General features: G+C 38.3%; 2 protein-coding genes across 2 annotated transcripts; one reads left to right on the top strand and one right to left on the bottom strand.

Moving 5' to 3' along the window:
• Nucleotides 1-2,486: 2,486 nt before the first annotated feature.
• Nucleotides 2,487-11,731, bottom strand: pi4k2b (phosphatidylinositol 4-kinase type 2 beta). The gene is made up of 11 exons (XM_034688417.1): nucleotides 11,187-11,731; nucleotides 10,104-10,255; nucleotides 9,530-9,610; nucleotides 8,978-9,097; nucleotides 8,604-8,735; nucleotides 8,157-8,310; nucleotides 6,988-7,052; nucleotides 6,442-6,544; nucleotides 5,620-5,753; nucleotides 5,453-5,512; nucleotides 2,487-3,895 (listed from the first exon to the last, which is right to left on the bottom strand). Exons 1-11 carry the CDS (start codon nucleotides 11,533-11,535, stop codon nucleotides 3,725-3,727), a joined length of 1,521 nt encoding a protein of 506 aa, XP_034544308.1. The 5' UTR covers nucleotides 11,536-11,731; the 3' UTR covers nucleotides 2,487-3,724.
• Nucleotides 11,732-15,184: 3,453 nt separating this feature from the next.
• On the top strand, nucleotides 15,185-24,542 carry cpz (carboxypeptidase Z). Its single transcript, XM_034689053.1, has 13 exons — nucleotides 15,185-15,206; nucleotides 16,760-16,792; nucleotides 16,932-16,983; nucleotides 17,155-17,477; nucleotides 17,590-17,805; nucleotides 18,586-18,821; nucleotides 19,917-20,078; nucleotides 20,165-20,323; nucleotides 20,462-20,597; nucleotides 20,695-20,834; nucleotides 21,162-21,261; nucleotides 21,519-21,664; nucleotides 21,973-24,542. Exons 1-13 carry the CDS (start codon nucleotides 15,200-15,202, stop codon nucleotides 22,174-22,176), a joined length of 1,914 nt encoding a protein of 637 aa, XP_034544944.1. The 5' UTR covers nucleotides 15,185-15,199; the 3' UTR covers nucleotides 22,177-24,542.
• The last annotated feature ends 2,088 nt before the right edge of the window (nucleotides 24,543-26,630 follow it).

The raw sequence follows: 26,630 nt of genomic DNA, 5'->3' as shown, positions 1-26,630 counted from the left end.
TTTATTCCATCATAATTCTGAGTCATAATTTGATCATACATGAGATCATACACAGGTTTATGCATATCATTACTTAGAAATGAGTATTAATGAATTTACAAAACTCCAGGAAAATGATGAAAACAGAAAGCTAATTTTTGCTGAATCTATAATTACAATAACATACTGTAACTATGGGGCATTGCCATGACACAAAATGTACATTTTCCTTTGTCTCCTTTATTAAGATAAACATATACATGAAACATATATCCTCATTTTAGAGCAGTGATATCAAACAAAAACACCACAAATAATGTTGTTCTACCTTTTATTGAGGGATAACAGAGGTTTGAAAGTAGTGACAGAGTTTGATCTGATGTAAGAAAAGATGACATCATGGTTTGGTTTCACTTTCAGGTGTAATACATCCCCTTCATTTTAATGACATCATAACGTTGATTCACAATTGCATCATACAAGTGAATATACACCTTTATGAACCTAATCACTCAGGAGTGAAAAATGTCACATTCTTTAAAATATGATATATGACTCAGTTACGCTATAGAGTACAACAATATGAATGCTATTAATTTAAACTGAGGTTTACACAGAGATCTCTTTTCTCTGGTCTCTAAAGCTCATGTGAGGAGGTTTAAGTTGGTTCCCAAACACACTTTAGACAGTCAGGTGAAGTAAAACCTAACTTTCTGAATTGAAAGCACACAAACAAACAAAAGTCAGACTTTTCCACTCTTGTTAGAAACTGGGACCATCTGAAGAGCACACGAATGCATTCAGAAAGATATTTAACATCTATGGCAACTTCTACTGTTAAAAAGAACCAGATAGGTTCATGTACACATCAGCAACATGGTCACACCACACCTCTGAAAAACCAATATCTTAATCAACAACTCCCTTTGGTGGGAATATAACTATATTTATCATTAACCCTTAGAGGTCTCGGCCTATTTTGACAGATTTTGAGTAATTTTGCTTTTGCTTTTGTAAACAATATAATTTGTTTTGTAACATGCCCATGCTTGGTATAATTTTTTTTCAACACAAAATCACCTATATGAGTTGACTATTATTTATTCATTTTGACCTACTGTTTCAACATACTGGGCCAAAAAAACACAAAATCCATAAATTCCAATTTGAAAAATTACATAATTATTTTAATAGAAAATACAAACATAGTCAATTAAGCAATCCAAATGTTGAAAACGTACAACTAGGTGGCAACTATTAATAAATTAAGGTAAAATTGAGATTAAATGAAACTATTGACAAATAATTACAACAAATAGCATGTACTTTTTTAGGTTTTTTTCTTTTTTTAGCTGCTGCTATTTAAAACTTATTATGTAAACAATCATATAGAGAGCTATAATATGTGCTTAGCGTTTCTAAAGTTCCAAATAGTATAGGAAATAATTAAAATGTAGATGAAATGCTTTGTGGGGCTCTAAGTAGGTTTAACAAAAGCAGGGTGAACATACTTTTATACTTCTCATGCTGTAACAACTTCAATACAGCAATAAAGTTTACTTACCTTATCTTTTAATGTGCCTTCAACTTACTGAGCAGAGCAGACAACGTTTTTGGCAAAGAGAGGCTGCAGAGGACATCTGGGGAATACACTGTATGGGTGGAGCATTGTTTTCACAGCTTCAACACAAATATTGACAGTGGAGACGGGTTGCGAATTTACAAGATGGCATCTCTCATCTCAGGGATTTCATGGCTAAAGCATAATGAGATGAAACTATAGTATATCCCAAACACTAAAAATTCCACATCTTTGGAGATAGATTGTTTTTGCTGGTCATAGAAGGGATTAAAAATCGGGACCTACAAAGTAACATAAGTCTAACAAATGTTTAGATGTGTAAAGGTGAAGAATTTGACTTATTTTATTACAAGGAGCCTACATTTGTAATTACAGCACACATTTAAATCAGCAAATGACAAGTCGAAATAAAATATTGCTGGAAAATATTTTTTGTTTGCTTCATCCACCTTAAAAGTAGCTAGAAAGGTACAATAATATGAAATCTTATATTCCTTTCATAGGAATTCCACCTTAACATTTATCTGAATGAATAAAAAAAAAATGTGTGTAACAAACATGGGTTCAGTGAAAATGTTTTTAAAAATCTGAGTAAATTCTACTTAAAGATATTTAAGTTGAAAAAAACTATTTTTTTATTTTTTTATATTATTAATTGATCATTTAAATCTCCAGCTAGCAGACAGGATTTGTCAGAGTCAAGTTTTATACAGAGAGAGAATGTCAGTCAGTCCAGTTTCAGACAGTCACTACTTTGGAGTAAAGCAACCTTGTAAAAAAATATGCTTTAAATAATGAGGACTCGAGACTCAACTTGGACTTGAAGTTTGATGACTAAACTACAACACTGCATTACCCGTGTCTAATGGTCATTTCCTCAGTAGTAGGTCAAAAGCCTTATTCTGCTGCAAATCATCACCATGTATTCGTTTGATTCTTTATTCATTTTTCTGTGAAACTGAAACATAATGTTGACAAAAAAAGATTCAAATTATGCAAAGTGTATTTTAATCTCCTTAGTATACATATTTCATAAAATCATTTAACTATACCAAAAATTTGAAGATGCATACCTAAGAAAGCACACCACCATCAAGCAGAAACATTCTTTGTTTTTCTTCTTCATATAATGAACTACAGGACGGAGGAGTAAGGTGCCTTCCCCCATCCTACAGGTCTCAAATAGGATCATCTTGCCAGAATAAAATGTTTCAGAAAACTAATTGCATTACATTCACTGATAAGAGAAAGGTCTATTCTTAACAGCATTCACTGGAATTGAAATGTATAGGATCAAGAGTCAGTACAGAAACACTTCACAGATAACATTCAAGCAATGTATTACTAGTCCTTCTGCTCAAATTGTATGTTCAACATTCATAAATATTCTTTCTTTAGGCTTTAAATGTTCTTTCTAAAGTAAATTTTGGCAGTGGTGAAAGTTGAAAAACACTGGGTTTGTGTTTGGCAAACAGATGCGGTTTTGATAACCAACCTTTGGTAAGGAAAGTTTTGACCAAGTTGTATACCCAGTCCGAGTCCTACATCTATAGTGCACATCCATACTTTAAGAAGTAGTCCTACAAGGCAAATAATATATTCTTAATTCTTATCCCGACATAATCCCAGGCAAAACAAACAAATAATAAATAAACAAAGAACAATGAACTAAAAAAAAACCTCTAGAGCGGACCTGTGAAACCAAACCTTGGGATTCCCAAACACCACTAGAACATTGATCAATTAGTTTGTGGTTTGTAAGTGCTTCTTCTTTGGCTATAGGCCCCACTGAGAGACCTTCAAAAAGACTTCAGTAGGTACTTTGGTTGAGAAACAAACACTCATATCTAGAGATATAGCAAATATCTTTGTAGAAAAGCTGATTATCCCATCAAATCTTCACTAAACTACCCACCAACAACCCCAAGGTCTCCAGAAGACACTGGTATGACGGTCACTCCCGCTTTAATGCCTCTCTGCAATCGGATTACAAAATAACACAAATTTTCACTGAATTGTTTCTTTTTAACTTTCTTTATCCATGGCTTCTCCCAAAAGCACTCTCCAGTGAAATTCATATTTCCCTCCTCACTTCCTGACCTCAAGAACAGAAAAGGCCTTTGCAGAAGTCTGTCCTCATCTCCCCTCCTCTCCAACATTCGCCTACCAAGAGGAGAAAAATGGGCGCTTGCAGTGGAAGGTTTGTGTGAAGGCATTGCCAAGTGTGACCACCCGGCCCTGGCCTGAGAGACTTCGCTCAACTATCACCCGTGGCATCTGGACCAGCTGGATAGGGCTCTTCCCATCCTTCAGTGCCTGGGTCAGATTCAAAATCTGGAAGCAAACAGAGTTCATAATGTAAACAATACAAAAACCAAGGACTGTAAAAACAGATCATAGACACACTGTTCAAATTCAGACTATTCAGTAAGATGGAATTCCATTGAATGCCAGAGCGTGGTCAAGGTCCCTGTATATTATGCAACAAGCTTTGGTCTGATATCGTTATCTGCAAGGCAACTGCACTTTAAACCAACAACAAGCTAAAAACCAGCTTATGTAACCTCTGCACATCACACTCTCCTTCACTCACATAAACACAAGCCTTAAATGCACCAATCCAATAAAGCAGGTGTATTTAAATTGATAGGGTCAGGAGATGTAGAGCATCCCTTCAACTGACCTGAGGGACAGGGAATGGCTTACACATGGAGCATGTGAACATATTCACAGACACAGACACAGTGTTGAGAAAAAATATGAATTTGAATGGCTTAAATATTGACATTTTGTATATTCTGGATTTTGTATTGTGTTTTTCTCAATGCACACAAGTGCAGTAGTCATTTAGAGGGATTGTGCTGCATATTCCCTTGATGCAAAAGGAAAACTAGTTTTTCCTATAGCCCTGCTTTGGAGCATCACACTTCATCTCATAACTATATCATTGATACCACGATATGACACTTGGATTGATTGATTACTTGACCTTATCTTTTTTTTTCCTGCTCCCAACACATCATCTCAGACGAAATGTTTATTTGCTGCGTAACATTTCCCACCCGTAGGTTCCATTGTAAAGAAATAATCAAAATTGTATTCACTTTATCTGTTAGTGGTCACAATGTTATAGCTGATCAGTGAGCAGATAAGCTGCTGAATATATTCTTTTAGAGGCTGAACCTGTAGGACATAAACTACCAGTCAAAAGTTTGGCAACACCTTCTCATTGAAGGATTTGTATCTATTTCAATTATTTGAAACACTGTAGATTAATACCAAAGACAAAACAAACCAAAATCTGTTTTTAAAATTCTGTAAAGTAGCCCCCTTTTTCCCTCATGACAGCTTTGCACACTCTTGGTATTCTCTCAGTCTGCTTCATGAAGTGGTCTCCTGGAATGGTTTCTAATTAACATGAGCCTAGTCAAGAGTTCATTTGTAGAATGACTTGCCTACTTAATGTGTTTGAGACCATCAGTTGTGTTGTTCAGAGGTAGGGTTAGTACACAATGGATAGCCCTATTTGACTACTGTTGCAATCCAGATTATGGCAAAACCAGATTATTTCATAGTTTTGATGTCTTCAGTATTAAACTACAATGTTGAAAATAATTAAAATTAAATAAAAACTATTGAATGAGAAGGTGTGTCCAAACTTTTGACTGGTAGTGTATATGGCATTGAGTTGTGAGAGTCAAAGGCAGGACGAGAAAGTGAACTTTTGTTTTAAAGAGTAACCATCATTGTGCTAAACACACAGAACATTTAACATTGTTAGAAATAGCTGATGGCATGTAAGTAATACAACTGCAAAAACAAGGGCAGCAAAAGCAAACATGACAGGAACAAGTGAGTCGCAAGTATTAGGTATAATAAACAAAAACTCACCTGTCCTCTCATTACAGACATCTGCCTCTCAAACATGGTTTTGTCAAAGCCTTTATCTGCCTGAAAAGAGAACAATCACAGTTAGCAGGTGTTCATTGAGTCTTCATTTCTTTTCTGTTAAACCAGAAAGAACGGTTCAGGAGAAAAAGTTATGAGGTGGCTCATACCATGAACATTTCATGAAGATCCTCACAGAGGTCCTGGACAAAGTTCATGTCAGAAAGGCGGGACAGTACTAGGTCTCTGGTCTCCTGGGAGAAAGCCACCTTAGCCTGGGGAAGCCAGGCCCAGTGGAAGGGGTCTGATGGAACAAGGCAGTACAAAAGTAGGGTGTGTCAGACTCTCATCACATGTTATATGATATGAACAACCTGTTCCTGCTTCTGATATCAACCTAGTGTACTGCTTTCACAGAACCAATAAGCTACTACAGGTGATATGAGAGCCAGGGTACATCAATAAGAGTAGTGAAGCTTAAAAAATAAAGCTAAAGCTACATTCCCCAAGTTACTGATTACTTTAAAATTAATAAATTTTTGTGAGTAGTAAACAGTAACTGTAACTATTAAACATTTTTTGGTAACTTCCCCAACACTGCAACTGTTGGGGACCCATATAAAACATAAAATTGTACCACGATTGATGTGTGTGCAAAAAGGAGAGAAAGACAAACTGAATAAATGCCAGCTTTCCTTGAAATCTCACTTTAAAATAAAGCAGAACAAGTTGTCAGGCTTTTCTGATCAGATTTGGTGTGTACAGTATATATCCAAAAAAGTAAGGGGGTACTTTTGGTGGAGGTTTTTTGGGAAAGACCCACAATTAAAAAAATGGAGTGTTCTGCTGATTTTTGATGGCCATTTGACAATTACAGACAGACTAAAGAATGACAAGTGATTAGGACAGAATGAATGTCATTCCATGCTTTTTAAACCAATGATACTAAGAACAAAGATAAGAAGATAAGAGAAGAAAATTGACCAACATACAAGCTCTCCATTCGTCCGGGTGCTTAAAGGGAAAGGCAAGGCCGTTGTCAATCGCTGCAATCTTGATGCAAGAGTCTGAACTGATTTCTGGCCACTCTACATCCTATGGAGAGGAGAAGAACAGGATCAGAAAGGCAGTCTCTAAGAACCTACTCAATAACTAATGTCTGATGACAAGACTTACATCTGATTTGTTGACTGAGTTGTTTAAAAACTTGATATATCTGACAAATAATTATTGATATAGGGAGTCAGTTTTGGAGCAACAAGCAAAGTCATTAAGGGACAGGTATGCACCAGACCTTCAATATGAAAGCTACTCTCTGTTGCTGTGGGGCTCTGTGTGTACTAAACACAAATGAGTAACAAGCATTAAGTATCCAGGTGCATATATGTGTGTTTGCTAAAGCTATTGTATGTTTATGTTCTACAAGCTTTTCCTTGCATTGTAGATTTAACATGTAATGATTTAGCAATTTAATCTGAGTGACAATTCACACTGTGTTCTGTCTGAGCACACCTTATGTTTACGTTGATACACCTTACCTTCTGTCCTTGTTCTCCTTCCCCCGGCTTCTCGTACTTGATTAACCAGTTATCATTCCCTCTATCTGAGCGAAACAAAGGGAAAAAATAAATACGATTTTTTCTGTCATGTGATTAAATAATCTAACTAATCATAGACCCTGTGATTAGGAAAACATACATAATTGTAATTACTCTCATAGATCAATAACATTGCAATCTATTCTTTAACCTTTATGGTTTCATTCACAAAATACCTTAATCTGATCACCTTCACTCCCCTTCCTTCCCCCACCTATAAACACAGATATAGGCTGCACACAAACAAACTCACACTTACATCTTCACCCTACCACCCACTCATTTATCAAATGTTCGTACGACCAAACACTGGGTGTACGATCATTTCCACACAAAGATCGGAATTTATCAATCTGGACGTGGGTAGAGGATACGTTCAAATTCCACGCCACGTCTCAGCTTGTGTACGCAAGTTCTGAAGTCAGTGTGGCTTGTGGTGCAGCCAAGTAAATCTGTCTGTGGCGAAGATCACAGCATATCAATGCTGTGCATTTTCGGACAGACAGACGGAGGGTCACGGATGAATATTTAGATAGGTAAATTAGATATGACACCTCAAATGTATTTTAGATTTCACTTAACAATTCTACTTAAATTATGTTGAACAGTGCGAGCTATGGTGTCGATATTAAGCTCAGGGAAGTTTCCCTTTTTTTTACCATAGAGCGTCCCTCCATTCTGGCTGAACCGTGAATAATTAGGGGCTTGATATTGTAATGAAGATTGTTTTCAGATGCCACATTTATCAGCAGCTGATCAGTTGTAGGCGTGACTGACCCAGATATGCATGTTTCATAAACCACACGTGAACCTTGTCGTATGCAGATTTCTGCAACCAAATCTGCACCGGTTTCTAGAGCAGATTGATAAATGAGGTCCTATGTGTCTGTAGTGCCGGCTGTTTTTATCGGCATAATGTTTTTATTAAGTGGCACTATAAAAAAATTGAGCAGCATATGGAAGAGCGTTGTTATTAATGATGTGCCAAAATTATGAAAAATAATGTGGTTCTGGAGGAGAAGAAACTTAAAGCCTGACTGAAGAACTGTAACACAATATTGCGCTTCATTTTAGTTGTACACATTGTTCAAATGTTCAAAAACCCTTACCTGTGTTTCTGATAACATAGTCCAACACTACAAGCCGCTCAAACTGAGACTGCAGCTGCTTCCTGATGTTTTCTGGCAAAGGTTCTGCCTCAAAGCGCCGCAGCCAGTAGTCTGCTTCACGGTAACCCTCCACGAACAGTTGAAATGAACCCAGCTGGGAACAAAAACAAAACAGTCCTTCATTTAAACACATTGAGAAAACACATTGTACTGCATCATTAATAGTTGGGAATTTTTTCTCACTAACTTAATCTTACATCAAGTCTGTAGATCATGAAGAGGTTAAATCAAACTAGTAACAAGTTAAACTCCAAGATTCTCTCGTTTGAAGAATAAAAAAATGACTTTTACTCATTTATTCATGTATTTAACTCTGCATTGATTTCTCATGCATAACAATAAAGAGTCAATGACACTGTGTCATGAAGAGTTAGGACATCACGTTACCTTGGGTGGCAGGCCCACTCTATGGAAGCGTCTTCCCACCTTAGGGACTATCTCTAAGGCATACTTCTTCCCCCTGGATTTTGCTCGATCAATGGGGCTGTAGTGAAATGTCTCACTCGCCAGATATACAACCTGATAAAAAATGGGAATGGTTTACAGCTTTGTTTGTGCAATGTCATCATTGCTGAGCAGTCTTCTGCAGTGAGAAAATGTAACAATACAGTTAGGTTCAATATGGTGTCCACTGAGCTTTAAAAAAAATCCAGATGAATGGAAATGGCATATTCCGAAACTTGCATTTAAACTAAGTCAAATGATGCATGTCACAGGAATGACATTTATGACTCCTGTGACCCATTTATTTAAACTCCTACCTTTGTTTTTGGTACCACTCCAAGGCTGAGCTTGGTGTCGACCAGCGAGGCAGCAGCCTCTGAGAGGTACCCCTGGTTAGGCAACAAGCAGCCACGGCCAAAGCAACACGGACAGCATATCTAATGAGACATTGAGAGAAAGAAGGGAAGAGTGCTATGACGTATTTGTTTAAAATCCTTTAGATTTTCACACAGAATTATTTTTAAGAGATAAGATAAGATCCGATATTCCTTTATTCGTCCCACAACTGGGAAATATAAAGTGTTACCACAGCAAAGTAGACAGTGCAAAACAATATAGAATAAACAAGGGCATTTAAAATGGTAATTATTAAAAAATATTAGCAATTAAAAGAGTAAATTAGCATATCTTGAGAAAAGTATGTACAGAACTAAATTAGTACATTTTCAATACATTTTAAAAACCAGAGATACATTAAGAAATGTGCACAGAAGTAACATAGGTGAATAAAAAACAACGTATAGAACTCAGGGGCTTGACAGAAAAATGTATTGCACATGTTAGGGGTGAGATAATAATACATAATGTACCTTGTGAAAATATTTGGTCCATTTGGGGTTGAGGTGGCCATAAGGTTCCTCTGTCTTTGGTTTGAAAACACCAATGATTTTCTATAAAACAAAAAGAAAATCATGAACACAAAGTTTATTCAAAACGATTTTTGACAGTGGGAAAACACATCGCACAAAAGGAAATGTCTAATCAGAACCAGCCCTTACTAGTTTATAAAAACATGAGAGAAATAATAAAGCACCACGGGCAAATCACCTGAGGTTAAAAACAGCAGATTCTAAGGGACAAAGATGTTGCTAGCATGTAAGATGATATCAGTTATTGATGTTCAACTTTTTTTCAGCATTATTCAGTGACTTTGGTACATTGGTCCTCCAGTGGAGTTTTAACCTCCTTACGTCCTGTAACTACTTTCTGTTGCTTTAATATTCACAAACACCCATATAGAGATTTCACAGCAAGCTTAATCTCAAAAGTGTTTTAAAAAGCAAGCCAGAATTTCTAAGCTAGCTGAAAAATATTGTTCAAGAATCCATTCTGTAGTCCTTCCTCTTCTTCCATTTCTCTTTATCTTCTTTATTCCCTCCTCACCCTTTTTGAGTCTTTGACAAAGTAGCTCCCACTTGAACCCTGGGAAATCCTCTCTGGAAATACACCATTCTCGATGGCTTGTTCTGCCGTTTGGACAGTATCTGTAAACTCTGGATCATCAGGGAAGTTGTTGAAGTCTGCACTGTTGGTAACTAGAGGAGAAAAAAAAAGTGTTGATTAATATTTTCATTTTCTTTGTGGGAAAACAGAAGATAACTAAAACACTTCTGAATAGAAATGGATTTTCTAAAACTGAAGAATGCAAGAAGGGCGGTGTTGTGAAATACCATATTCTTATAATGAGGTATCGTATCATATAATAATGTATCTTATAATATACATTACAGCAATGACTGATGAACTGTTTGTCCTTTTACAGCACAACATCAGACCTGGAATCCTTTCAGAACCACATCCGGTAGTATGAGGCACATACTGTTCTGGCACCACAAGCGTGAGCGTGCAGCCCAGGACTCAATGGCAACAGAATATCCCTACAGCATTTCTAAAAGATTTGCTATTTACTTGCATAAAATCATAAAACATGGGAGGAAAAATCATTCCTCTTCACCATTAACACTGAATTGTAAATTCTGTATTGTGGCAGAAACAAAATATACTACAATAAGACTACCGACATGTGAAGATGCCATAAGACTAGAGTTACATCCCTCAACTTCAGAAAGAAATCTTTGGAGGTCAGTAAAAACCTGGGAGAGGACTTTCAAGAACAAGAACACTAAGACCTGATGACCCAAGGAGACTTATTCATGATGCTTGGATTCCACCACCACCTACAACAGGACTAGCACAACCTCAGATCCAATGAGGAGAGGTTACACAAATGCATATTTGTCTTGCATCATTTACAAGAATAAGTACTACATATCTCATATCTGTGTAGCATAATCTGAGTATTGATAAACCAGTACAACTGATCACACAAGAATCACTATCTCCTCTTTCACTCTTACAGAACCTGCCTGTGTGATTCATCAGAGTTGAATTCTTCATAATAGATATGAACATGATGTTTTCCATTAACCAGATCTCCACGGCTTCGATCTGAGACAGTAAGCCTACCTGGGGAGGCCAAGGTGTCCCTATCCGACGACGAGCTGAGTCTCTTCCTCCTGCTCCTCTTCAGTCGAACATCCCGAGGAGACGACGAGCTTCCTGATAAACACGGTAACAACAGCGTCTCCTCACCGGAACCGTCAGTCTCCAGCTCAGTCAAGACACTTTCACAAGAGTCCGATATACGAACAGCAGCACCGGGGTTCCCCGCAGCCCCAAACCCCATCCCGATCCTGTCAGTTAACACATCTGAAGGGTCCGAGGAGGGAAAGTCACACTCGGAAGCAGGAACCGTTGTGGCTCCCGTGTCGTCTACGGGTTCGCAGGTCTCTGTCGGATCGCACTCAGACATCATGTTGCCTAGTTTTTAATACGTTATGTTACATGTACATTCAAATGTTATTAATATATATTTAACCTGCCAGTCCTCCACTTTAGAAAGTATGTCTTCTATCCATTAATCCACAGTACAGCTGTTGTCTTTCATCGATCGTTAGCCTACACAGTCCGCCGAGCTCATCTGTTCTGCTTCCTATTACCTCACTGCGCATGCGCTTTACAAGAGGCTAGCGTCAGCCATAGATGCATTCAGGGCAGCTTGTAAAGTCCGAATTCAGAAGTTTGAAAGTCAGCAATCAGCTTGATCAAATTTGTTTTTATTTGTAAAAACAATACAAGCACATAATATGGGCCCAAAACTTAATCCTTAAAGCAAACATTGACTGCCGATGTGGACTGCAAATGTGACATCATTTTGCAATGTCTTTCACACATTAACAGGAATTCATTCAGAGGTTATTCATATTGTAGGTTTAGCTCAAGGGTTCACCTAAATTAAGTCACATTAAATCACTTTGAGGGACAGTGGGGGTCGCCAGTCTTTGGCACCTATATTTGTGGGGTTGTGGGCTGAAAAGTTTTGGAACCCCTGGTTTAGATAAGCTTTCCATATGGATAACATATGACAGCATGTTAGGTAAAGTGAAGCATTCACACTTGAAGCAATATCACTTATCTGCTGTATGGGTCATAAACTGCCTCCGCCATCAAAACAAAAGGAGCTGTGGTCAAACTATAGGATGAAAATATCAATCAATCAAACATCAGTCAATCTTTAATTATATAGCATCAATTCACAACAAATGTTAGCTCAAAATGCTTTACAAAAGAAGCAGGTCTTGACCAGACTCTATGTTATATTATAATCAAAGAACCACCATCAAGACAGAATAAGATCTAGTCCCATTTCACAGGCAAGACCAAGTCTTATCTCCTCTTAATCTACCATGAGCAAATCACGCCATAGTGAAAAAAAGTACTTATATTAACATTTTTCAAAGTATACCGCCAACACACTAAAAGTGTATTTCCCTAAATATGCCAATAGTATATATTTACAAGCTTTCACTGTATATTTGTTGGTGCAATTTGGATATATTTAAGAAAAGGGCAAATTAACAAATTTATTGGACCTACCTAAGACAGTGAATCGTATTTTTTCTAGTTCAAGAAAAAATAGTACGTCACAAATCCAGTGTATATGGGAGGGGGGTGTAGGGTATTTGCACCTAATCGGGATTAGTCTCCCACCCAGAAGAGTTGTGGAGCCACATACATTTTTTGGGATGAAAAGAAAGATGCTAAAGAAACCAATCCCCCAAAAATTGCACTAAGAGGGTTAGGGTTAAGTTTGGGCCTTTTCTGAAAGAGCGGTACAAACGCTCATCCAGGAGGTAATCAAGGATGGACAAAGCCAGAGCATATGAGTGAGATTTTCTGGGGTCTGATAGTACCTATAGCAAGCCAGTGATACATCTTAGTAGATTTTGGACAAGCAAGCCTTTGCAAAGTATGCACGGTGCACCACTTAACATTGTATGAAACCATGCTTTGGACAAATAGAAAAACTGTGCACCTTTCCCAGAATCTCTCTCCAGATCTCATTTGATATTTCCTCCCCCAGCTCTGTTTCCCACAGCGACCTAATTGAGTGAAGTGAGTCAATGTTTAAATTATGAATTTGTGTGTGTAGTTTTGAAATAGCCTCTTTCAACGATATTGATGTATAAATCTTTAAATGATGCAATGCCTGCACTGGAAAACACAGGAAAGGCATTATCAACCATGTAGGGGGAAATACATGATTAGAAACTAAGGGGGCACTGACTGAAAATAAGTGTAACCCAAAGCGGCGTCCAAACTGGAGTCAAATCCATAGAGATTATTTCACATCAGCATTTTTTGTGTATTGAGATACAGAAGAAGAAATTGTAGCATAATGAAGACTCTCCAGAAGAGTTTGCCTCTAGGGTTAACCAGGTAGGTGGAACATCACGACTCTTATACTGCAGCCAGTAATTCAGAGATCTAATATTAGTGGCCCAGTAATAAAACATGAAATTTGGTAGAGACAGTCCACCTAATAGCTTAGGTCTTTGTACAAACAGTTTTCGTGACCAAGGAGTTTTATGATTCCAGATGAAATCTAATAATTAACTATCCAGGAAAAGCGGGGGAGAACATTCATCATCATAGAATTGATCTTTGCAGCCACTGAAAGGTTAAGCAAGGACCAACAAGTAAAGTCATTACAAGACTGTGCCAAGAGAGGTTAAAAATTCTCTTTATAAAGATTCTTCATACTATGAGTAATTCTCACAGCTAGAAACATAAAAAAAGGTTGAGAAATTCTAAAAGGTAAGTCAGAGACTGCGTAAACTTTTACTGCCTCATTTACCAGAAACAGTTCACTTTTGCTAAGATTCAGTTTATATCAAGATATTTCTCCAAATGATTTAAGTAACTCTGACATGGTGGGAAAGAACGGGAAAGGTTGGTAAGGAATAAAAGTAAATCATCTGCATATAAGAAGGCCTTTATTTCTACTCTATTCCGGTGTGTGCTCGCAATACCTGGTCAGGATTTGATCGGCTACATAAATCTGACGAATGTGTAAGGTGGCACATACATAAACATGCACAGGCAATTTTATACGAACCCACATTCACCAGGAGAAACTTTGGCTAAGCCTTCCCTAGCATTACATTGCCCTTGAACAGACGGTAAAGGAGATGTCAAATGACACGGTAAAAAGTCTGACATTACAAAAGTAATAGAAAACTGCTCATCTCATTTTCTCTCTCTTCTCTTTTTCCTCTTTCCCCATGTTCCCCAAGCAAAAGGGGATGTGCACAACCTAACCCGGCGGGGGTGAGCTCTAGCCCAAACAGGCTTCTCGCCAAGGTCATACCTTCCCTGTCTTCTTCCTGACATTTCTCTGAATACTCTTCTCTGTTTTTATCTCTTTTCTTCTTTATGTCGGTGTGTGCATGTGGCAGGGAGTGAGAGCTAGCACTGAGTTCAGGGACTTTGGAGTGAACTGTTGAACCTTCCGAGGTGTTGTGGGCCTAACTCCAGGAAACATTGGTGAAGGGAGGTGTCAACTTAATAACCCTGTGATGTGCTGGCTCTTGCTTCCCATCTATTTTTATGCTTGGGTGTGGGGGAACATTTTGTGACATATGGAAGGATTATGTAACTTAGTAGAGCATAAATATTGGGTTAAGACTTTGTGTTTATTTTAAATTGAATAGTGTTATGTTGAAGAAGGGGTGCAAATCTTTTTGGTCCTGTGCGCTCAAGTTTGTCCAAAGCATGTAAGTAACAAAAGTAAAAGATTCAAGTAGGCCTATAAAGTTAGTGAAAAAATTAAATAGACTCATTTTGGCAAGATACTTTTTTTTTATTAATCTGACCCCCCTAAAACGTATGTTGTGAGCCTCTGTTGGGAACCACTGCCAAACTATATGCAAAACAACTTTCCCTTACTCCCACCCTAATGAGCACGCCTCCGCTTCTTTCTCGTCTTTACCAAACACACAGACACACACACACTATGCAGTGAAATGTAATGTGAACTTTAAAAAAGACGCTTTCAAGGAATTTACTGGTTTCTGTGATCCAGATGCGCTCCCTACTTGAGATACCCCACGAGGACAAAGGAAGGAGGTTCCTGTCCTATGGGTGGTAATTATCATCCTGCCGCGAGAACAGAAAAATTGCAGCTTCCAGTTCTTACTGCCACATCACACACTGCCGTTGTCCAACAACGTGCAGCAATTCAACATGCATTTTGGACTTTTGGTGTTTCTGTTGTTCGCGTATTGTTGGTGCGTCGCGCTGGCGCAGCAGACTTGTCACCCAGGAGACGAATTCTTAGGTGAGACCAATTTAACTTCAAGATTTCGTGAAAGTGCTTACTTTACCAAAACAACAGAAAGCAGCAGGGTGGATGACGCATCAAGAGCTGGAAAGAAAACTTAAGGCCTTGACTTGTCATGTATGAACAACAATATGGACGATTTAAGACAAACCGTACATTCCATTAGTAAAAAAAAAAAAAAAAACAGACTCGTGACCACTCCAAGGCATCCTGGTTAAATCACAGCATGATGTTAGCTCGTAAGTACATTCTACACAGAGCCAGGGGCGATTTTAGGATCAGACTTTAAGGGGCGCTCACCCTCTAGAGAGATTGTGGTATGGAAAGTGTCTTGCAAGTGTCTGGACCTCCCACTGAGCCACTCATTCACTGAACATTAACAGCATTTCAGTGCATAGAGGGTTTCTATTCACAACAATACTATTAAATAACATGTGTATTGCACCACAGAATCTTTAAGAATATACTGTTTTGGCAAATGTATCAAATTCAAACAAGTACTATTATTACAACTGGTATGATGATTATTTTTACAGCAAAGAGGTTACAGAGATGTTAAAGTGATCAACATATTAATGCAATATATGTTAGACAGCTATCAACCATATTGTGATAATTTTGATATTGTTGCTTATTAAAAGTACTTATTTTTCACATGTTAATTATCGAGGTCTTCTTCCCACTACTTATAAACATATCTGTTATCCGTTTCCTCACCTAAAATAACTACATTTAGCAATTTCAAACCTATTGCTTTTTCTGAAGAGACAGATTTTCCTCTGTAATGACATATATGCCTTATACCTTAACCTTTGATAATTTGGTTGTAAGAATGTCAGCCCGCTCTCTCACTGTCAGAAGATACAGACAGGTCTGATGTCTACCTGTCAATATTAATCAGGTTAGCTGGTGAGCCAGAGGACTGAAACACCCGAATACGAGGGTCCTATATAGATTGAGTAGGAATAGATTTAATTTAAAACATTATTGATTTACTACACTTTGATTAAATTGATATCTAGAATAAACGATTAATAAAAATGCCTGCTGAATGAAAAAATCTGGTTAGGCACATAGGGTGGTTACGCCCATGCATGTAACAGCTTTTTTTTTTTTTTTAATTCTTTAGACATCAGCTCTTTCTGTTATCATGGCACATTTGAACCGCACATTATATGTTGAGAATTATCACTTATTTTTTGTGGGAAGGAAATAGCCTTGTTCATATAGAATTAACAGATAGGCTGAGTCACCACTGTGGTCTATCTTTTGATACCATGTTGCTTCCTAGCATCTTAGTTTTAATCTACCACTGTTCTGATGCATCCTCATCTTTACTATTTGTGTCCTCTCACAGGAAGATGCAGCAGCAATGTGTTAGAAGGAAAACGTAGGTGGCTAAGTACTTTCAACCTCTTCAGTACTTGTGGCTTTACACATATAGCCTGTACACCTTGAACTCAACAAAAACCTTTCTTTCTGTTCAAAGCGGTGTATTGCTAGCATACTCTGTCTTCTGTCTCCTACAGCTTCCTGTGTAGATCTGAACCTGGGCTACTGTAATGATATGGAATACTCCAGGTGGGTGTCAGAGGGTGGTCGTACTATATGTAAGGCATTCAGTGCCAGCTTGAATCTTTAAGACATACTTTAAGCCATCGCTGTTGGACTTTTGCTTCACTTCTTCTGACTTAGATCTTCATGTTTTATTTAATGATCCCTTTTAACAACTTTTAATTACTGCCACCCCAGAACCATGTTTCCCAACATCCTCGGCCACAGGAGTCGTTCTGAGGCAGAGTCAGGGGCAGAGTACCTCCTTCTAAGTGTCATCCATGGACTGCTCAATGGGGAGTGCTCCCCTGAGATTCGTCTGGTAGGCTGCTCAGTCCTTGCCTCACCCTGCCAGGATGACAAGATGATCAAGCCCTGTCGTAGCACATGTGAAGCACTAAGGAAGGACTGTTACCATGCCTTTGAAGCCATTGACATGGCTTGGCCGTATTTCCTGGACTGTGACCGTTTCTTTGCCAGTGAACAGGAGGGCTGCTTCGATCCACTACTAGGGCTGAAAGGTAAAGGTAACATTGATGCATTTAGCTTATTTTAGATCAAAAGCATACCTGTGCTCTGTGAAAAAAGCAAACCATTTCTGGCCGTCTTCTCCTTTGGAAATTACTTTTCCAGCCAGACAGGAGCTAGCGATGTCCAGCTTCCCTTCTGAAGAACCCAGCACAATCATCCAGTTCACCCACACTTCCAATTCCCAGTTGTACAGTGTATTGAAGAGAACAGCAGCCAAGTGCTCCCATATCTCCAATGTCTACAGTATTGGACGCAGCACAGAAGGCAGGGATCTGCTTGTTCTTGAGTTCACCAACAACCCAGGACAGCATGAGCTATGTGAGTAAGGATGAACGGAGTAAATTAATTGGGCCTATGTGATAACTTTATATACTGTAGTATGGGTACCTTGTGATTTCATTATCCCTTTATTACTTATGGAAAGAAGGTGTAACATTAATATATTGTCGCCCTTAAAATGTTAATGTGATGAACTTATTTGGAGTCTTGTTAATATATACTTAGATATTGTAAGCTAATTTACTCTTCTCTTAGCATTTATATTTTATTGCTGCATTTAGTGCTATGCTGGTGTTGTGTACATCACAGCAGGGTTTTACTGAGAGAGAGAGAGTCTAACATATGACCTATTTACCTAATAAATGAGATTAGCTAAAACTGACATGTCACTGATCACTTACTGTAACAGCCTCTAACATCAGTGAGTGAACCTGGTGTGAATGGGTGAATGTGATGAGAAGTGTAAAACCCCTTATGTGGTCAGAAAGACTAGAAAAGCACTACAGAAGTACAAATCCATTTACTTTTTAATCAATGTGACCACACAATAAACCAGTTCATAAACAAACAACAAAAATAACATCACAAAATAAACAAACAATACGCTACCCTAAAACTCAAAAATAGATACCTTCCAAATCATTCAAGGCTAATATTCCACAAGGCGCTGGATGTGCATATGTTTGTAGCATGTTTGCCACTGCAACTTTCAGAAGTGATATGTTGATATTGTGTTTACAGCATTTTCCCCTGCGAGAAAGTGGCCTGAAAATTCATTTATGCTACTTTAACCATGTTTGTGTCTGTCTGAATACCTAGTGGAGCCTGAGATCAAGTTGGTGGGCAATATACATGGCAATGAGGTGCTGGGCCGCCAGCTACTTGTCTACTTGGTCCAGTACCTGTGTTCAGAATACATTCTTGGAAACCCAAGAATTCAAACCATCATCAACACCACCCGCATCCATATTCTGGCTTCCATGAATCCAGATGGCTATGAACTGGCCGCCTCAGAGGTAGAGGATAACAGTGACCCGGAGCTCAGCAACCAGGAAGTAAATATTGTTAACATAATGAAAGACAAACTGCCATTATCCGTTATCGATCTGCTCTGACTGTCTGTTCTGTCTGTGATGCTTAGGGTATGGAGGTGGTGAATTTATGCACTGTGCTTAGGAAAAAACCCTGCCAATGCAGAATTTTACAACACTGTGGTTTGTGAAATGGGACGCTATGGATTAACATTGCTGTAGGTGTGCTTCTCCTAACATGTAGACTGCCAACTGAAAAATACCTTGAATTAAAAACATATATTTTTGATGGCTGTTGATACATATGATAGGGCCGCAATCTTTGATTAAATTCAATTCAAAATTCAAGTCAATACATGAAAAGACAAGTATTTATAAATCTGTGATTTTGAAAAGGTTTTGGTAGATTTATACTGTTTTAACTCAACCTTGGTGTATTGCTATATCCAGACAAGAAACACCAAAGCCTTAAATCTTCTACCTTTTGGTATGTTTCCCTCTGACCTGAGAAAACATTAAATATCATCCTTATAGATTTATTGAGCAACTGCAGAAGGAACTCATGACAACTGATTTGAATATATTATGTAGAAGGATTGCCCAAATGACTATGGACAGTATGACAGGACTGACAATACTGACCATAGTCCTGGGGTTTTTCCAGTTGACAATATATTTACTAACTGCTACCACTGACATCATCTAACCATTCCTCTAACAAGCTCTGCACGCATATGTGTTGCATGTCTTGATTGTGTAATCCAAAATGTATACAAAACATATATATATGTATATATATATATATATATATATATATATATATATATATATATATATACCTCACTGATAATGTAATGACGGCTTTGTCTTGTCCTTCTATTTGCTTCCTTTCCTCAAGGCGGATAATTGGTCTTGTCTACATGTTAACATGTTAACAACATAATAACCAGATAGTCCAAAGTGTTCCTTCTTGAAATGTTTAATATAGTTTGCTAAATACTCTTTCTGCACATAATCAATGCTCCTTCTGTGTCTACACATCTTTATTTATCATCATTGATCTTATTCTGTAACACTTTGTGGCCCTTTTACCTAGTTGTTTTGACCCGATTGTTTCAGGGTCACTTGTTGAACGGTTGGACCAATGGACGGACCAATGCCCAGAATCTTGATCTCAACCGTAATTTTCCGGATCTCACCTCCACGTTTTACCGTAACCGCCGCAGCAGGCACTACCGCACAGACCACATCCCAATCCCTGACAGTTACTGGTTTAGTAAGGTAGGAGGATAATTTTCTTTGAACTGATATTGGAAAATTCAGTACAGTATTTCAGCCTGGATCCAATTACCGCCTTTGGACTGTAGGTGGCACCAGAGACCTATGCAGTGATGAAATGGGTTAGGTCACTGCCTTTCGTTCAGTCAGCCAGCCTTCATGGAGGGGAGCTGGTGGTGTCCTATCCCTTTGACTTCTCCAGACACCCGCAAGAGGAGAGGATGTTCTCACCCACCCAAGATGAGCAGGTAGGGAGGGAAAATGGATGCCTGATTTTATGGACAAAAAATATGAATGGCTGCCAAATAAGATGGATAACAGTGCGGATGAAGTCTCATATATCATCTCTCAAATTTAAATTAGCAAAACAATCTTCCCCTCACTAGGTCTTTAAGCAACTGGCTCGTACCTATGCAGATGCCCATGCCACCATGTCAAACAATGACACAGAGAGGTGTGGAGCCTCTTTTTACCGGACTAGGGGTATCATCAATGGGGCACTGTGGTACAGTTTTGCTGGTGGTAAGATATTACACTCTTCAAATTACAGAGAGAACCAATAAAAACGTGGTACTATCTATCCCTTATTTTGCTTGTGAGTGACAAGTCTTTCTTGCAGGTATGTCAGACTTCAACTACTTGCACACTAATTGCCTGGAGATCACAGTAGAGCTTGGCTGTGATAAATTCCCCTCGGAGGCAGAGCTTTACCCAGAATGGAAGAGGAATAAGGAAGCTCTGCTAAGTTTTCTTGAGTCTGTGCGTTTCTTTTCATTTGCGAAATAAGAGTAGTATTTCGCTCATGCACATGTATAATTAGAGTACATAATCTGTCTTAACAAATAGTGGAACGTTTAAAAATTAGGCACAACATTGTTTAATCATAGCCCTTTCATTGTGTGAATGTGCAAATGAAATATGCAAAAATAAGAGATCAATTTAAATCATGAGTAGGCCCCTATAGGCCTCAATTATGTATTCAAAAACATGTGAATTAAGGGGACACAAGCACTTAAATCAGAGTGAAAGTACCAGCCATAAATGGAAATGGTGAGGCTATTAATTGTTCTTTCTGCACATTAACAGGTCCATCGAGGGATAAAGGGGGTAGTGAAGGATGTTGACGGAAATGGAATAAAAGGTGCAACCATCTCTGTCAGAGGGATTAGGAAAGATGTCACAACAGGTAAACACAACCCATATGAATGTGCAAACACATATTTGGAAACATTTAATTTGGAAAACTCCTCCTAAAAGATGTTTTTTAAAGTGATCCCCAAAAATTACATCTAATGAAGTGAAACCAGACTTATTTTCTTTCGGCAGATATGTGCCTAAAATTCACATTTACTCAAAGCACTGCTCCGCCCAAATCCTGCATTACAGAGCTTTAAGCATGTTTTATCCCTTCCTCATCAATTGTCCTCTTTCTCCCCCCCTTAGCTGAAGCTGGAGACTACTGGCGGCTGCTGAACCCTGGTACTCACATCCTGACAGCCACAGCCAAGGGTTATTCCAGGGTCAGTAAGAGGGTTTACCTGCCTCACCACATGGTCAAGGCTGGACGTGTTGACTTTGTCTTGAAGAAGGTTTGATGTTTTTCTTTATTGTCCTGTTGACAAATGCTCTCAAATATATACTCTTAAGTCTTATCTTCTATTGTCTAGTTTCCGTTTATTAGATGTGTTTAGGGATCACCTTAAAAATAATAATCTTTTAAGGAGAAGAGATGTACGAAACAGAACATGCACCCAAGCAGCTTTCATCCTCTTTTGACAGCCATAGCACAATTTCTACATCAGATCTTGTGCTGATGCATTCACACACACACAGTTTCTTTTGAGCGATAATTTCAATTCCTGCTTTCACTCAATTCTCCGTTTTCTATTCCACATAGGTTCCAGTGGAGCCTGATATTGACGACCACCTCTTCCCGACAGTAGACACATGGGATCGATTTGACCCCTACCACCAGTTTGAACGCTACAGTGACCATGACGTACGTGACAGAGGGATAGAGCGACAGGAGAAACCATGGTGGTGGAGCTACTTCTCCCAGTCAGCCATCTCTCCTCCACAATGGTTGCTCCGAGATGTCTAGCTGCATTAAAGCACATATTTCAGAGCATACAGATTGGTGAAAGAAAGTCATAAGTCCCAGCTGTTCTTTCATCGACTTCTCCGCAGGGGAAGCTGTGGGACTGAAATCATCAGTACATGAGTTTTAGGGCTTTCTGGGAAGATCTGAACAGAAATCTGTTCCATTAAGCAAAAGGAAAAAGTTCTGTACTGTGGGAAAAGACATTTTGGTCAAAACTGCTTCATGCTGCATGTTACTTGTTTCTAAACTGAAATGTAACAGCTAAGAAGTAAATGAGTTAGAGATGACTCCAAAGTGTCAAAAAGGCATGCACCCATTTGAAAACTGGCATAACAAATTATATTTTCATTTAATTTCCTTTTGGCTGCATATAATGTCTGTGATTACAGAAGTGAGTTAAATACAACTCTTATCTTAGTATATGTATGGAAACATTAAATGCACCATATAAGACCTGTAACTGCCTCTCACAGTTTGCACCACATTTATGAGTGTATTAAGCAGCTATCTTGGATCCATTTTCAAGAGCATAAATGCTTGCTTTGTTGTTCACAAGCATAAAAATAAAAACATCACTTTGGCATATTTGTACTAATTTTAAACTTGAATATAGGTTGCAACGATTGGGGTCCAAGCATTTACCAACCTTTAAATGTTTTACCTTTATTGTTACAACCATTGGGATGACAGGCCTTAAACTCAAATACACAATTCTGCATAAGACAGGGTTTTTTTTAATTATTATGAGGACAGCGCACATTAATCAATCAATGCTTCAATGTAATTGTGCTAAGTTAACTGCAGACAGAGACACATTTTACCTTGTGCTAAGGTAGAAGGGGAAATATACTACTCACAGAAAGTTGGGGATATTTGGCTTCCAAAGTTTTTGTTTTTTTAACTTTACAAGTGAACTTAATTTGACCTTCTCTAAACTTTTGAATGCACATGTCCAACTGTTCAATGTTTCAGCACAAACTTAACATTCTGCTCTCTAACAAGGTGATTAACAGCAAAAAATCACAACAAGTGTCTCATCCATAAATTGACCACTAAATGTTCTCGTTCAAAGATAATTTGTATCTAAACAGTCCTCTTCATCATGTTGTTCATTTGACATCATGAGACCAAGACGACACCTAACAATCGATCAACAACAGTACTGAGTTGTCATGTAGAGGGTCATGAGCCTGCAAACCAGAACCTCAGTGACCAGAGGGGAGACCCTCAGACAATATGTCGACTTGTGAACAGCATGAGACGCCGTCAAGCTGTAAGCTGTGGCCACATGACAAGTTATTGAGACATCAACATTTGTTGTTGTGGTATACCCAACACTGTTGTTAGATTTGTTTCAATAAACTGTTTGAGATTAAGAAATTACTATTGCATGCTTATACTTACATGCCCTACTTTCATGATATAATATCCCTTAAGCATGAACTTTTTACATTTTCCATAAATTCCACCGGAAAGTCAAATATCCCAAACTTTTTTGTGAGTAGTGTAGTTTTAATGGTTTGGTCTACAGTCAACTAGTTCCACAAGTAAACAAATCCACAGGAGCAGAAGAGGCACAGTTAGAACTTTCAGGAAACAGCATAGGTTTGGGAAGATGGGTGTTTTAGCACCTTACAAAATCAGACACATTTTAGACCATTAGCTATTAAAAACATTTAAAATGGTGCCCACCCATTTGAATCAGTATGTGCAGCAGTACATATGACCGTTTTGTTTCTATCAGGTCTGCTTGTTGTTATAATACTGCACAGAGTGATGCAACTTGCAGCATGTCAGAGCTGTTTATGTGCTTAGAAGAAGTGTTGAACTTAAAGTAAGCAAAGAAGTCAGGGCAGGCATCATCTTGTCTGACAGACCAGCAGAGAAAGTCCAATCCAGTGTGGTTTAATGTAAGTGCTGTACAGTAATGCTATAGTATGATCTGGGATGGGATTAAAGCTCTTGTTCATTTGCTTATTAATTATTTCCCGTGATACTTGAATGTTGTAGACAACTTTGAGTTTCAGTAGATTCAATAGTTTTAAGCTATTTATTCTGAGAGAGGGAGAGGGGGAGAGAGGAGGGGCTACATGGTTGAGCAAGAGGGGATGTGCCAATATGCACCAAAGTAGAGAGCGGAAAAAAATGAATATGAACCCTTATTTGGTCATCTCACTCAGTTTAACTGAGAAGTGTGAAAAGTGCTGCAGACTGAAGTATTTGCTAATACTTACAGGCAATGCTGACTCATTTAAACAGCTCCAGTTTGGGTTGAGTGTGAATCCATGTCAATGTATCCCTTCCCCTGCTGTATGAAATGACTGTGTCCTGTTAATATACGCTATAAACATGTCATAGGCAACGTCTGTGAACTTGCTGTGTGCATTTTGTTGACTGTTGCAGCGTTTGGTGTTCTGAAATCGGTATTAATTGCTGTTTAAATGTATTGAATATTGATAAGCCTAAACAGATAAATAAAAATCATGGCATTGTGTGTTGCAGAAACTATACTGTATTGACTGACTTTCTCTCAGCAACCCCCTCATGGTGTCCAACTGTTTCTGGGGTGAGGTAGGGGTAGGGATAGGCATCATTTGCCCTTGTTCCCTCAAGTCAATGCAGTATTGGATGCCCCTGTAGATAACAATGCATTATAAGATGCCCTCTCTGCTGCTTTTTCAGTGGAAAACAGGTGAAAAAATGTCCTTGTCCTACAAGTAACCTTTGGATGCCTTCCACTGGATAAAATAAAAATAAAAAGTCTCTCCTTGATGCCTTGTGGATGAAATATAAGGAAGTGTATTTCTCTATTAGGATAATGAAATGTATAATGTATGGCATGTATCATATTTGAGTGATAAGTCTGACTCTGAAAAGAAAAGAAGATCATATTCTGTTGAGTGTTTCTGATTTCTCATTACATGGCTATTCTTCTGTGAAAGGTTTTCACGAAACACAACGTAGTATCTTTGATGTTTTAGAAGGTATCTCAATGATGAGTTTGGACTGAAACTGTAACAAAAAGTCAATGGGCATGCTTACTCACACATGTATCATATCTTACAGGCCCATGTCATGGCCAGTGCTGTGCTGATTGCAATAGATTTGAGACGAGAGTCAACACTTTGAAACTTAATCTATGACCTAAGGGACCAGAAAGGAAGGGGGGAAAAGTATTAAGCAGAAAAGAAGGGAATGAAATTTGAAAAAGAAAGAAGAGGGAACCAGAACAGAAAGTGCATAAAAGTCAGACACAACAAAACATTCTAAAGATAAGGAAAAAGGGTCTGAGAGGTTGCTTTTCTTTAGAGGATTTAAATCTGATAAAATACATACAATACATAGACTGTGTTTTCCTGAATGTATCCAAGAAAGATGTATTCATAACCTACTGCCCATAATGCAATCTGTGACTAATTTAGCCGTCTGCTGCCAAGGAGCCAGGCAGGCGTAAGGGGATACTCCTTCCAACACTCTGCCCTACCTCACCGAGACAGTGGAACATCTGGATAGCCCCACGGGGCTAGATTTGGGTCAAAGGGGAGTGGTCACTTTAGCCTAAACTGACATGTCTGTTTTACTCACAAATGCACCCTCACTACATGTAAGTGTGCTTAAACAGAGCTTGGGGGTAATACTGCATCAGTACGGATATGTCCTTTGGCCCTTGGTTTAGGATATCATTCCTCCAGTCGCTTGGGAAGTTAGTGTGTGTGAGAGAGAGAGATAAAGCCTCACACGTCTTGGCATTTGTAAGCCTGTGTGCTACAAAAAGGCTGTTATTAATATAAGTTCATTAAAAGGAGGTTGTTTGTGTTATTTGAGTGGAAGCTGGATATCTTCGGGCAGATATCAAATAATTTTCAAGTTTGGAATCTGCAGCAACAAACTAACTTCACAATGGAAGTGGCAGTAGCAATGTAAATATAAAAAGCCATTCTAAATAAAAAAATTAAAACCATTTTATATCAAGGTCATTATATACTAATTGAAAATTAGTTATGAATATTATATCAAATTTCTGCCATGTCTGTTTGGCTTAATGTCGCTCAGAGCTACACACTGTCTTCAAACCTTATAGGTAAGCTATGTTATATTTGGAAATATTAGTTACAGGTGATATTTCTTCTTATGTGATCTCCCTGTTGATCTGGGGTCTCCGTCCCTTCCTCTGAATTCATTTGTTTTGCACAAGTCTGTAAAGTAAGCACTTGTTTTTTAATTGATTATATAGACATGTGGCTTGCACTTACACATAGTATTTTACCAGCAGCATGATAGCATCACCAGCACTTAGTAGTTCTTCCTTATATATAAAATACACTGAAGTTAACTGCCTACATATTTAAATGCAGAAATATTACAGCTCTATGCTTTAAACGACAGTCAATCAGAATGGACCCAGATTCAGAGATGCAGTTTATAAACCATCTAAATGGAACCTGCTTGTCCAA

Source organism: Notolabrus celidotus, chromosome 7 (genome assembly GCF_009762535.1).
Source record: "Notolabrus celidotus isolate fNotCel1 chromosome 7, fNotCel1.pri, whole genome shotgun sequence".
Taxonomy (NCBI): domain Eukaryota; kingdom Metazoa; phylum Chordata; class Actinopteri; order Labriformes; family Labridae; genus Notolabrus; species Notolabrus celidotus.
The sequence above is the reverse complement of the archived record's forward strand: the minus strand, read 5'-3'. Positions and strand labels throughout refer to the sequence as shown.